The sequence below is a fragment of the Camelus dromedarius genome, chromosome 3 (genome assembly GCF_036321535.1).
Source record: "Camelus dromedarius isolate mCamDro1 chromosome 3, mCamDro1.pat, whole genome shotgun sequence".
Classification (NCBI taxonomy): domain Eukaryota; kingdom Metazoa; phylum Chordata; class Mammalia; order Artiodactyla; family Camelidae; genus Camelus; species Camelus dromedarius.
Genome location: NC_087438.1, coordinates 63,824,765 through 63,839,828, shown reverse-complemented (window position 1 = coordinate 63,839,828; position 15,064 = coordinate 63,824,765). Strand labels below are relative to the sequence as shown.

The 15,064-nt window shown below is 37.1% G+C and overlaps 1 protein-coding gene across 3 annotated transcripts in view; it reads left to right on the top strand.

Moving 5' to 3' along the window:
• Positions 1-15,064, top strand: part of KIAA0825 (KIAA0825 ortholog) — a 352,861-nt gene that overhangs the window by 115,329 nt on the left and 222,468 nt on the right. For all 3 annotated transcript variants that reach the window (XM_031448262.2, XM_031448256.2, XM_064482439.1), the window contains one exon: positions 5,198-5,308. In XM_031448262.2, the coding sequence (XP_031304122.1) occupies positions 5,198-5,308 (111 nt within the window). The remainder of the gene's footprint in view (positions 1-5,197; positions 5,309-15,064) is intronic.

Sequence of the window (15,064 nt, the reverse complement as noted above, 5' to 3'; positions counted from 1 at the left end):
CTGGTAAACGACTAGTCATTAACTTTGGCGAAGGCCTGCTCCCTGAATCTCTGACTGGCTGCTTCCTGCCCTGTACTCTGGGGTCAAGTCTTGTTCTCTCTCTTCACCATATATCCCATTCCCCATCTGCCCCTTGGCTGGGTACCACCCAAGACTGCTCTTCACAGATGGCCCTGAAATTCATCCTCCTTTCCACTAAGCAGGATCTACAGTACCTTCTATTTATTCATTCTTTTTTTTTAAACCAGTATTTACTATGTGCCTACTATAGGCCAGGCATTGTTCCAGTCATTTGCTAACTTCAAATCAGCATTTTCTAACCTCGAAGAGTTATTTTCATCATGAGAAACACAAGCCAGGGGCAGAAGTATATGTAACTCTATTTCACTCCAAGTATCTTACCTTGATTTCTTTCGCTTACTGACATTTAGGCAACTACTTACAGTCCCAGGGGTAACACTGCTTTATAAAAGCAAAGCAGTGGCTTAGAGTTACATTTAAAATGATGAAGTAGGTTTTATCCAGTTATCTCTACATATTCACGGTTAGTTGTCTATGACTTTGGGGCCATCAGAGAGGCTTACACATCCTCAGTTATCTCAGGTATTCCACTGCTGTCCCAATAGTTCACTTTCAAAACAGTTCTACTTCTTCTGAAGTTGTGGTCTTCTCTTGTTAGTTATATTTATTGAGCCCCTGCAGTGCTACCAGGTGGGCACCATGGTAGCCACAGATGATACCAGACGTCTGATCTGACCCCTCTGTCCCTGTGGAACTTACATCCTTGGGCTGTCTCAATTCCATCCTGGAGGTTTATTCCACTAGCATCATATTATGAGACAGTTCTCCTGGGAGGGCAGCCAAAACAGAGTGTCACAAGAGAAGCATAAAACCCAGCTAGTCCTTTTTAGCATATCAATTTGTCTCACTTTTGATGTGCATTGAATTTGTTTCATTTTAGCAGCAACTGGCTACATTAAGCCCAAGGAGTCAATCAGTTTTGTTAATGAAAAAAGAAAAGAAGGCAACAATAATTGTAGATCAGGGAATTGAAAGAGACTGAAACTTGGGTAGAGTGCTCAGGTGGTGTGGTCTGATCAGCCCAGAGCCAGTATGATGTTAATGATGGGGAAGGGGCATGGGTTAGCTGATGCTGGAGGAAAGTTAAAGGCAAGGAGTTTCCCCAGATTTGTATTTTTCCCCTTAAGCAAAGCTGTCTTTATAGGCTGTTCATTTGGAAATGTGAGAAAATGTATTCTGCTTCAACCTATAGACAATGACTTAGTTTTAAAGGAGTGTTCAAAATGCTATATGAAAATTCTTTTATGTCTTGTGGAAAATATAATTCTGTGGCTCAAGCACTTCTATTTTACTTTCCACTATGAATTATTTAGAGCAGTCTCGCTTTTAACTATATATGAGAACATCATTACAGGTTATCTAATAGCAAGATCATCATTTCATTCTCCCATGGAGGCTTGTGGGCCAATTTTCACCCCGTTATACTCTCCAGAATAATGAAACTAATTTGAGATCTTGCTGTGGAATTAAATGCACATACAGATCCCACCCCCTCTGAGACCATAAACATCTGCCATGACATTTGTTATCACAAAATAACCTTACTATTACCAGTGCAACTGTCAGTGGAGGAAAAGAGTTTAGGGATGGGCAGAAATGTTCCGGGAAGTATTGGCATTACCAGCAGTTTGTAGAGTAAGAAATTTTGGCACCAAATAACCATTCCATTATTATCAGGTCCTCCATTATTTTATCTAATTTGGAGGATAAAACTGTACCTAGGCAACCATTTAGACTATTAGGAATTCCATGTCAGTTTTGAGGTGGTTGCAACGAGACCTTCTTAAGAAGTATTTGCATCTGTTGTTATCATATTGATATGACCTTACAGATGTCGAGCCCTTATTGTGCACAAGGCACTTTGCTACGGGTTTATATTTCTCAGTCATCATACTGACCTTGTGAGGTGATTTTTGTCACCCCATTTTACAAATGAGAAAACTGAAGCAAAATTAATTGCCAAACAACATTACACATCTAATAAAGAGCCCACCCAAGGTATAAATCCAGGCTGTCTGGCTCCAGAGCACATACCCATGCAGGTGCATTTAATGATCTTCAGTGACACCCCTGTTGCGTATGGAGCAGACAGTAAAAAGTGAATGTAAAAGGATATGAGGTAGAGTTAAGTCCTAAGAAGAAGCAGAGCCAAATAAGGGCATAGAGTGGGAATGGGTGGTGAGAAGGGATATATTTTAGACAGGGTAGTCAGGGAAGACTTACTGGAGAAGGTTTTGAGGTCGAGCAATCTGTGAACCTAGTTGAACATAACAGAGAGGACATTCTAGGTAAGGTAGTCATTCTTAGAGAAATGAGGTGTCCTCCACCCTCTGCAGGTAACTGGATAGACGGGGATTTACGCAAAGGGGTAGGTGGGAAAGTAGGCAGAGGCTAAGACACCACAGCCTCTAGTCCCTCCTGCTTTCTCATCAAGCTCGTCTCTTGTCCCATCCTTTCCCGCCAGTCTGTCACTTCCTTTGAGACTCCCTTTCTTTCCAGACCCTTTGCTCTATCTCTTCTCACTTTTTACCGGCACCTCCTCTTCCTAGCTCCCTTGCTAGTGCGTATCCCTCCTCTACACCCTCACTTTCTTGGCCTCTCTATTCAGACTCTGAAACACTGATGGCAAAAATCACTCAGCTGTTCTTTTATGCCCTTTGTCGGTCACACCTCCTATCCTATCTCTGGGTAGCTCCCTCTTTCATCCTTCTCCCCTTTGCCCCAACCCTCCACCTTGCCCCATCCCATTAATTGCTGGCAGGTAGTCTTGCTACAGTACTTCTCTGAGAAACCAAGGCCATCATGAAGATACTTTAACTTCCAATTTCCATTCTTAATTATTTTGACTCCTACTCACTTCAACATTCTTTAATTGGTGATCGGTGTGTCTCTTTTCCCAACCAAAGCAAATCTTTCCACCTGACCTCTTGATTACTCTTACCTTCTATGCTAATGTCTTAGTCTTTTACATACTCCTTCTATCTCTGGTTCTTCCCCCTAAGACTCTCCTGTATCAAAAAATTTTCCTTCTTTATTATTGTGTTTCCCTTCCAAAAATAGTTTGTGCTCATTGTCTCCATTTTTACACCTACCATTCACTCAATGTATGGCAAATGCCCTCATCATGCTAAACACACAGTCTGGGCTGGGTCCTCCTTGCACACCCAAGTGCTAACTTGTCCCTCCATTCACTTACACTCCCTGCAGCCTTTACCACTGTTGGCCAGTTCTCTTCCCTTGGCTTCCAACATCACATTCTCCTGGCTCTTTGCCTGCTTCTCTGATGATTCTTTCCTGGTTTCATTTGCATGCTTCTTTCTCTCACCCCACCCTTTAACTGTTGGGTGTATCCCAGAGTTCTGTCCTCATCCATCTTTTCATCTTACATTCTTTCTTTCAGTGAATTTACCCATTCCCATGGCTTCACCAGTATGCCAATGATTTCCATATCAATATCTTCAATCCACATGTCTCTTGTATATGCTAGGTCAGTAAATCCAAATTCCTATTGGATGTCTCTCTTTGGATGTACTTCAAATGTCTGCAGCCCCCTCATCATATCCAAAGCTAAGTAAAATGCCTGCAAGTCATCCAGACTTTCTTCTTCTCTTAACCCTTCTGCCTTCTCCCTTCTCCCTTATGTCATCTCCAACCCCATGTCATTAGGGAATGAATATTGTTAGGTCTATTAATTTTACATATTTTTATATGTGTCCCCTACACACTCTCTCCTCTACTTCTTCCTTTGGTTGAGGACTTTATCTCCTTCTGCCTGGTTACTGCAGTATCATCTTCATTACCTCCCTTCCTCCTGTCCTAATCTTCTCCAATCAACTCTCCTCTCTAGGACACAGGTCATTTTTCTAACACGTGAAATAACTGATAAAATCCCTATGCTATAAACTCTTCAGTGATTCCTCATTGCTAATACAAAGTCCGGACTCCTTAGAAAAGCATGTCTTGCTGTCATGACTTCTCTAGTTCACACAGTGGAAGGTATGGAGTGGAAATAGGACAGCTTCATTTTGAAGCCTATTTAAGGAATTCTGTTCTATCTGAAGTTTAGTGAGCCAAAAAAAAGAAAAAAAAAAAAAAAGGCTTTCAAAGAGGAGATGATGTATTAAAAGTCTAAAAAAAAAGTCAAAGTGTATTTAATTAGAAGTTGCTCTACTTGGCAAGACAAACAGTGGAGAGGCAGGTGAAATTTGGAAATGTGAGGATATAAGAAGCCAGGTGTAGGGTGAAAAGACAGGGGTGGGTTTTCAAAGTGGAATTCCATTCTACGTATTATTTAAGAGATGTTACTGCTTCTCTACTATATGTAAAGAGAGATAGCACCACTTCAAACAACTCCATTTCTAAAATGTTCCCAGTTGTCCCTCTTAACTCCATGTAGGCAAATATAGTCTCCTGTTATTATAAAAATTTTATTAGCCAAGTATCTACTCAAGATTTTATGTAACAAATCCTTTCTTATTACCTCAAGGTTTATTGTTGAATTTGGGCCAACCTAGAAAAATGTTGCAGTTTCTTCTCTAAAGATAGCTGGAGACCAGATATTCTGGCCAAATTTTCTAATTTTGAAATCATAGTCCTATATTTTACTGTTAAATTCTTCTTTACCAGCCTTCTGTAGACTCTTAGGAACACATAAAATTAATTATAAATCCTCATTAATTGTTTAGTATTTAAAAATCACTTTAGAGAGTAGAAAGAGGTACCTTTATACTAAACATTGTTCCATTAATGAAGCAAAAACTGACAAAATATTGACATTTATTAATAAGGTTCATGATGAGGGAGGGAGACATAAGTGGTATTCATTTTTACTATTCGTATATTTATTTTTGACAAATTTTATATGGGAATTTTTTAAATTAAATGTAATGATATTGTCATACCTTCTCAAGGGTAAGGATTGTCCTACAGAGGCCTCTGAATCACCTGTTAACTTACAAATCCCAAGTGGATGAAGTGGGTGCCTTGTCCATTCTAACACAAGGGCATTTTGTGTAAAACCACTAACTTTAAGTACCAAGAGAAAATAGAAAGTTCTGATAGTCTTCATAGATAATGTTTCCTGTATATTCTGAAATAATTATTTTTGTCTTCTTAGGACTTTTCAGCATGGCATGGATGATTCTGCTTCAAATTCCTTAAAATCATTTTTTAAGCAACCATTACATTGGCTTTCTTGTATATCACATTTCTACCCTTCTTTACTCAGGTAAGAACCCCTAAAAACTGTTCTATCTAGAATTCTATGATTCCTTTGAAGTTTAATAGAAACTTTTATCCATGGAGGTAAATGCACCTTACAAAAAGAACTTAAAACTTTTTACACTATGCAGGTAAGTAAAAGGTATATTTCTTTTTTTACCTCAAGAATCCAAGATACCGGCCTCATAAGCATTCTACTAACACGGTTTTACTAAAGTCATGGAAAAATGTGAATTTTTAGAATTTAGTTCTATTTTAGCTAATTGCCTAGCCATTTTCAAATTCATCCTTCTTGATCTATGACTGGGGATTTGACAGTTCTCCAATTAATTGTCAAAAAAAAAAAAAGACGGTAATACTGGATAATTCATGTAACTAACTCAGAGCCTGAGGTAAAAGTTGAGAGAGGAGTAACTTTTAAAATTATGAATAGAGTCTTTCACATTTATTATTTAATTAATGGCATTTAAACATAAGAAAAATCATTTAAAGCATGAAATGTACTTGAGGAGTAATCTGATGACATTTTGTGGCATTACGTGGAATGTCAGTTTGATTCTTTGCTGAATATATCATTGGAAAGTACCTTTCCTTGGTATCTGTGAATAAATATATCATGTATAGCTGAAGGAGATATTGTTAATCTTACATTTTTGATTCATCTTGGAAATACGTTATCAGTGATTTCACTATCTAAACTGACTGTTTCTCTCTCTTGAGGAAGAGTTCTACTGTAAAAAAGAGGGCATGCAAACCTCACACACAAAGTCTTTATGGACACAAGAAACATAGACTGTTGACCTGTCCCCACATGTCTGTCCCCATGTAGGTAACAGGGAATCCAAGATCAGTGAGACATAGACCCTGCCTACCTTCAGGGACCTCAGTGTATTGTTGCTACTGAACTTAATATAAAACTTTTCCATCTCTGAATAATTCCTTATGATTGATTCCTAGAAATGGAACATCCTCAAAACTCTGTCATCTCAATGCTCTGCAGATTGCATGTAAATATACTCTTATGTGGTTGAGAATTAAATAGCTGATTTAATATTCATTATTGCAAAGATAACAAGTTAAGCAACTGAATCTTTTACAGTGTGAGTTAAGCAGACAACCTGTGTCATTTTGATGAGTTCCCAAACTCCTAAACATATTCATTCTCCATGTTATTACCACATTTGCTTTAATCTATTTTTATTACTTGCTTTGATCTTAATCTGTAACCGTTGGAGTTACCCCTTTAAGCACAGCTCTATAAGACTTCCATCTCCAGGTTTGCTCTGTTCAAATGAACTAGAGGCCTGAGTAGTCAGCATGTCAATGGGTTTATCTTTCAAATAGCTTGTTCTTATATTTAACTTCCTTCTCTTTTCTCTACCTAAAGCAAATGTAAAGGTAATAAGACTTTTCTTTCCTTCTGCTTGATTGTAGCAATCAATCCTCACTGTTATCCTGATGCAGAGACTAGAACATGGTGGTGACTACTCAGCCCATAGGGGAAGTGCAATTTGACACCATTTTTCTGGAGGGCAGTTTAGTAAACTGTATCAAAAACCTTAAAAATATTTATGCCCTTTTATCCAATAATTCCATTTCTAAGAATCAATCACAAGGAATTAATCAGAGCTGTTGAAAAAGTTTTGTATGTAAAGATATAAAAGAATTTGTGGAAAGAAAAAATGGAAATAAATGTCTCACAGTATGGTGTTAGACAGATCACGTGTGGATTAGCCATACGATAGACTACTTGTGGAATCATTAAAAAGGTTGATTTAAAAAAATATTGAAATGACAAATATTTGTGATTTATAGTTAAGGGAAAACTGCAAGTTTGTGATTATGACATCACCAAAGCTGGCTCAGTTTTTAAAGTGATAACTGTGGACCTGACATGCCAAGTGCTTCATGTACTTATCTCTTTTAAACTCACACCAGTCTGTGAAGTAAGTACTCATGTGCTTCTTTCACGAAGAGTAAAGTGATGGGCAGGGAACAACTAAGCAGGGAGGCTGACTCTGAACCTAGGTTTGTCAGCTTCCAAAGCTCAAGCTCCTGACAATTGGATCTCCACCTTTCAAAGGGAGAGCAGTTCAGGGTGATGTTAACAGGTGTGCAAGTAAAATCTAAGATTGTCAATTATTCATTATATAGAGTCTCTTTTTGTGGTTCAATTTGCAGGAGCTCTGATATGCTAATATGTACTATTTATCTTCAAGGGAGGGATCTAGTGAGCAGATTCTTCATACTTGCAGGATATGGGCGCTCCTGTTGCCAGGGGATAAATAATTATTGGGAGATGTGATACAATTGAAGTGTTGAACTATGCCATACTACTCTACACATAGCATTCAAAAGCATGTACAGACCTTTAAAAAAGAATGAAATAATGCCATTTGTAGCAACATGGACAGATCTAGAGGTTATCATATTACGTGAAATAAGGCAGAAAGACAAATATCATAGGATGTCACTTATATGTAAAATCTTAAAAAATGATATAAATGAACTTATAAATGAACTGGAGATAGACTCACAGACGTAGAAAACAAACTGTGGTTTGTTTGGTCTTTGATAAGGGGAAAGGGATGGGGGAGAGATAAATTAGGACTTTGGGATTAACATATACATACTACTATATGTAAAATGGATAAACAGCAAGGACCTACTGTAGAGCATGGGGAACTATATTCAATATCTTGCAATAATCTATAATGGAAAATAATCTATATGTACATGTATAACTGAATCACTTTGCTGTATACCTGAAACTAATGCAACATTGTAAATCAACTGTACTTCAATAAAAAAGTAGTATAGAATAACAAATATTGAAAAGTTAGAAACTTTATACTAGAGAGCTTATAGGTTATATTTTGTCTGTAGGAGTGTAAGCAATTTTAATTTTTATTTGTATATTTTCCAAATTTCCTATAATGAAAGCAGCTTGATTTTATTAAGATCAAAAATTTTTAAGAAAAAATGAAGTTTATTTTTTAAATTGCTCTTTTGTCCATGTATAGTACCTATAACCTCTGTACAGAAACCCAGCAACATGTCCTCAGAGGATCCTGCCTTTCACACTTCCCTCGTCCTCTGCATGGTGTCTTTTCTATTAGGAACACATTGTTCTTTTTTTTTTTTAATTTATTTTTTGTGGGAGGAATAATTAGGTTTTTATTTATTTATTTTTAATAGAGGTACTGGAGATTGAACCGAAGTCCTCATGCATGGTAGGGAGGCACTCTACCACTGAGCTATACCCTCCTCCCAGGAGCATATCGTTCTTAAACACTTTAGGGTGGAATTTGATTATGGCTTCCACGTTGAGCTGCTTTTGCCTTTCCCCAGGATATTATCATGTTCAATTGATTCTTCCTCCACAGTTCTCTTAGAACCAGTCTTCCTCTCCAACTCATTACAACAACCTTAGTACATTCTGCTGTTATTTAATATGTTTTAGAAACTCTTTTTGTAATCTTATTCTCCTGCTCAAGAACCTGTAGTGGCTTCTGCTTCACCCACACTGCCTGGCTTGTTTCCTGGAGCACCCAACAGTCTTCTCTGCTCCAGTTGTCAGCCTCCTCTCTTGTCTTTAAGATGTGATTATTCTATACTTTTAACATTTATTTATTGCTGATTCTCAGCTTCCTTCAGGCGTTTTATTTATGTAGTTTTCTCTCCTAAAATGTCTTTGATTCTCTCTTTTGCCTTTCTAAATTGTTCAATCAAGTACACTGTGAGCCCCATACCCTGACTTTCTGATAGTTATTCTCTTAACAGTGCCATATAATCTGTTTAGAAAGACATGATCCATTGGATTTATAGTCAACATGTTCAGGGCAGTGGTACAGTCAGAGGAACCCAGCATAGCGTAAAAGTGATTTCAAAATAACTCAAGTTATTGATTTGCATTTGTCAAGCATTGCAGTGGGAATTCCTAGACCACCATCATGCAACCTTAAAAATCTCCACCTTCCAATCCATTCCTTCATATATAGCAGCTGTTTCTGTGTGCTTTCCACCCCCAAATTATCCTCCCAAACTCCATCCCTCACCTTAGCAACTAAAATGAACTGTTCAGGGAAATACACATCAGTTGGATGATGACAAACTGAAAATATACTATGCTTTTTGGGGGGAAAGGATGAGGCTGAGAAGAACAATGACTAAAATATTTCCTGTTATGAAGTATCTTAGTAATTCAATGACCTATTTGCTTATTTATTTACACCTCTGCATTGTTTCAGAAAGATTTAAGTTGGCTTTTAACAGTATTAAATATATTAAGATAATGAATTAAAAGTAGGTGAGAAGGAAGAAACAGAGCAACAAGGACATGAAATTAAGACCTAAAATAAGAGTTACAAATGCATAGATAGTTATATGGACCATAAATTTGTCCATAGGATTACTAGAGAAAGCCTATGAATTATATAAATTGGTAAAAATAGAATTTTTCATGTTCTCCTAGAACCCTTGGCACAGAGTTTAGAAGAGTTTGCTTTTGAGAAAGTACATGTATTTTCAAAGCAATAAGTAAAATGTGCTGTATTCATTATTCCCAGCAGTGGTAGAAGCTAACAATATCAGTTGATTTAGAAAATTTGTTTCAGACTAGATTAAACTAAGGCATGTGGCAAATATATTAATCTCAAGGTTAATAGTATAACAAAATATTGTGCTCTCATATAAATGTTCAAGAAGGAGTACTATCTTAGTCAATTATACTGCTGCATTATAATGGGTTTTTTTTCATTATTTTCCTAACTTTTATCTTCTTGTGGTTCTTTAAATTTTTCCAAATATTTTTCAGGTCTTCCTTAGCTAAGTAGATCATAACTACACACTGAATCCAAGTAGTGTAGTCAGTGTGAGTAAACAGTCCATTCATTTTACACTGCTCATTTTCTTTTATGATGACAACATGATGTTTTGATTCATGGCCAGTCCATTTGGAGCTGTAGGTGTTTCTTTCCACTATGCTTTTATTTCTGTTATGGTTTTATTCAATGTAATCCTATTTTGGATTTATATGCTTTTTTTCTCCTTCCTAAATACATTAAGCTACCTTTGGCTTCATTGTATTATATATTATGTGGGGCTTTCCTTTTTTCTAATTTACCTAGATGTGTTCATTCATTCTTGCAATAAATGCATTTAAAATATTTTCTCCAAATAAGGCATGTGCTAGGTGTTAATGGTGAGGGAAGAGACAGGCAATGAAATTTCTCTGTCTCCTTTGCAGGTTCATCTACTTTGACCCGGCCATTAAATATTGAATATCTTTAGCATTCTATTATAGAACCCTTTTCCAGGATGAAGTCATACATACCTATGGTTTCATGTATTCCTTAAAAGTGGCCCCAAATTCATATCTCTAATTTTAATCTCTCCTAGGACTATAGACCTATATTTTCATGGGTGACAATCATACATGAATGTCTTCTTTAGATTTGTATCTGGTGAACACAAAGACAGCTCAAACCCAACATGATTACAATTAAACTTGGGATACCCCTCTCCAAACTAATCCTCTTCCATTTCCCGCCCTTTTTGGCTATTGTACCTGCATGCGATTGTATAAGCCAGAGACCAGAAGGCAACCTGAACACCTCTCTCTTTCTCTCCTACCAGATCTATGTCATTACTAAGTTTCATTAATTTTAGCTCCTAATATCTGCTATCCATTGTGCCACCTTCTCCTTAGTCCAAATCATCCTGATCTCTCTCTTGACTATTGCAATGATTCCCCTGTTTCCTCCCATATAGATGTTGACTCCCATCTCCAATATTCTCCAAATTGCAGCCAGAGACTTCTCAAAAACAAATCTATTTTCAAAACTAAATATTGTCATTTCACACTTACAGCTCAGAATCCTTCCATAATTCCTCTTTATCCTTAACCATACACCCCAAAAATTTAGCATGGCCTGTAAGACCTACATAGATATGGCTCATCCATCTCTGGATTCTCTTCTGATACCACACTATCCTGTGATTTTGCTCTCCACATGTTAGCCTTTTTTACATTCCCTTGCCATGAAATGCTCCTTTCTGCCACAGGATCTTTGCACATGCTTTCCCCGTTCCCTGAAATGGCTTCTTCCTGTTTTGCCTAGTTCATGCCAATGCATCTTCATATCTCAGCCTCAGTGTCACCTCTATAGGAAAGCCTTTCATCAACCCCAAAGACTAGCTTACTTCTTCTTACTACATCTGCTAATAACATCTTTTGCTTTTCCTTCACTGAGTTTTTATAGTTGTAACTTCATCTTTATTTGTATGATCATTTAAACTATATATGTATTCCCAACTAAATTCTGTGAAAATAGTGACTTTTTGCTTACTGTTGTATCTCCATGACCTTGCACATAGAAATCAGCCAACAACTATTAGTTTAATGAATAGGTGAATTAAGGAACAAATGAGTTATTGGAGTATTGTTTCAGATATTGCCATGTTAAATGGTACATTTAACTCTTTTCAAACATTTGATCTGAGTGGTAAAGCTCAGTGATGGGAAGAATGGTCTTGTTGAGGAGGTGGCTTCTAGCATCCTTGGGAGAAAACACCTGGGGAGGAGAACTTTGGTCTCCCAGCTTCTGCTGACAGGCCGTTCCACAGGATTGAAGAAAAAAGCTTACAGAACATGTACTCTGATAAGGTGCCAAGCTTTGACAGGAGCCAACAGCCAGGGGAGAAGTAATGAGCTTTTTAACAGCAAAGCTCTTACATGACTGTTCCAGAGTGTGGAATAGACAAGCAGCTGGATCTTTGAAAAGATTTTCGGAGAAAATGACATGTGTTTGTGGAGCAGTTACTGAAAGAATTGAAAATGTCAGGGGAGCTAGGTATTTGATGTACCTAAATTTTCACTTCAAATCTTTCCTTTTCTATTATGGTTTAAAGGTATTATATAAATAAGAATATAGCAATGGAGCCAGCAATGAGAAAACAGAAAACAACTATAGGTTTTCACATTAGACAGACATGGTTTGCATACTTGTATAGTTTTGTGATCTTGGAAAGTTAGTTAATCTATGTGAGCTTCAGTTTCCTTGGACAAGAAATAGTTTGTATTGTAGGGAGGAAGTTGAGACATAAATACAATATGACCTTCTTAATCTACTTGAAAACAGCATGTAATATCATTGTCTACTTCTCCTATCTTGAAACATCATCTTCCCTTAGCTTCTGAGACACTCTCCTGACAGAGTCATGAGGATTTAATGACTGAACCTGCCTACACAGCACTCATCATGTAAGAGCTGACTAAACAATCATTCAATATTGCTGTGTTAGTAAAAAGCTGTATGTTTCAAAAAGTGACAGATCTTACCAACTATCCAAACATATTCAAAGGACCAACTACAAGTGTGGCAAAGTGGAATGAATCTTGGGTCTCTGAACTTATCAGAAGTGTGATGCCAGGGGAGACCTTTTTTGAACTCCTTGTAACAGGGTATTTATTATCTTGTAGACAAGGACCAGTAACAGTTAAAGGTTCCAGAGAGATAACTTCTGCTCCTCTAAAGGGATGGTTGAGTGATTCAGTAATATCCAGTGTCTTAGTGACTCAGGTGCTAGATTAGCACTTCCAGGGAGAGTCCAAAAGTGATGGTTGATGTGTAATACTACTTTTTGAATTAAAATTAGATTCTTACATATTTTTAGGAATAGAAAATGCTGACCTGTGTAACATTAAAGGCTGGAGCTAGGGCTGTGAGTTTGGGGCACTATTATGTCTTAGGGTGATTTTTGAGAAATAGGGTCATCCCAAATGAAAAAAATTTAATTTACTAAAGAAATAATGCAGATCCTCACAGGTTGAATACTTATCCTCTAAGTTATGTACCACGTAGTGTAGAAACCATCAACTCTGGAAAAAATGAGACTCTTTTTAAGAGTGTCAATCTACATCAGTGGACAAAGTTATTAAAAATGAAGGCAAATACACATATAAATGTACAGGTGAACCCTGTTTTATATCCATTTATTGAATCATCTTTAATTATAAAGATCATAGAAACTTGGCTATACCCGTTATAGAGATTAAAATGAATGCAAACATTTTCAAGTGTTATAATACATATAATCTATGCACTCTTGATTAAAGTGATGGAGAAAATATTTTGGGTTTTTTCCCCCTCAACTTTTTTTTCTCAGGTACTAAAGAGAAAGATGATAGAACTGCTTTAAATACTTGTCTCTACTTATTCTATTAGAAAGATTTTGAAGGATTAGTTTTGGAAAGCCACGAGTAGTATAGTAATATGGGCTTTTCCTCCTCTGCTTTCATTTTCCCACTTTCGAGCTTTTACTCTCAGCCTCTCTTTAGTTATGCCCTTGCCTTTGTTCTCTGCATCATGTAACTTATGGTCTCTGGTATAAATTTGGCCCAGAAATCTATGACAGAAACCATCTGGTCAAAATCAGCCCCTAGATACCTTGAAAAACATGGCTCCAATTTGGGAATCTGCCCTGAGACCACAAACTTGAGTTTGGGTCAAAAACATGGTATCCTTAATCAGGAGGTTGAATAGAGCCAAACATCCTCATTGCTGAAAGATACAACTTACCCACCAAATATCAACCAGGTTGAATGGAAGGAAACGTGGAGTAGTGGATTGAGCATGGGTGTTTGTTTGTTTGTTTGTTTTTATAATTGAGGTTTGGTCAGTTACAATGTGTCAGTTTCTGGTATACAGCATAATGACCCAGTCATGCATATATATACATATATTTGTTTTCATATTCTTTTTCATTAAAGGTTATTACAAGATATTGAATATAGTTCCTTGTGCTATACAAAAGAAAATTTTTTTTTATCTACTTTTGTATATAGCGGTTAACCTTTGCAAATCTCAAACTCCCAAATGTATCCCTTCCCACTCCCTTTCCCCCAGAACCATAAAATTGTTTACTATGTCTGTGAGTCAGTTTCTGTTTTGTAGATGAGTTCATTAGTGTCCTCTTTTTTCTTTTTCTTTTCTTTTTTTTAAGATTCCACAAGAGTGATATCACATGGTATTTTTCTTTCTCTTTCTGGCTTACTTCACTTAGAATGACAATCTCCAGATCCATCTGTGTTGTTGCAAATGGCATTATTTTATTATTTTTTAACCACTGAGTAGTATTACATTGTATAAATATACCACAGCTTCTTTATCCAGTCGTCTGTTGTGAGCATGGGTTTTGAAGTCAGCAAAACCTGGTTCAAAGTCCAGTTGCAATATTTATTAGCTAAAGACCTTAGATTAGTTTCTCAGTATTCCTGACACAAACATTAGGTGAGATGAGTCCTAAAGGTCTCCATGCATGTCTTATTTTGTATGTTCCCCAGAAGCAGATCCTGAGACAAGTATTCAAGTGAAAGTAGTTTATTTTCTAAGTGAAGGAAACCCTAAAGGAAAGTGGATTAGTGAGACAAAGACAGCAAATAAAGATTAGTGTCATCAAGCCTACTATCATAGGAGTAACTGGAACTTAAATCATCTGGGGAGATTTTTGGAGCCAGTGTGAAAGGCACATCTCAGAGTTATCCCACCAAAGGAGCAGGGATGCTGAGGTATTTATTAGCAGTTTTCATCAGCCATTGGTTGAAAGCTGCTCCAGAGGTGTTCATTCCCTGGCACTCTGAACCTGTCTTGCTGGAAGGTAGAGAAATGTAGGTTCTGACAGCAAAAGTCAGGTCAGTGTCAACTGAGTGGTAAGGGTGAGAGGATGTGGGGACGTGGACCTTTGGTCTAACCTTTGCACC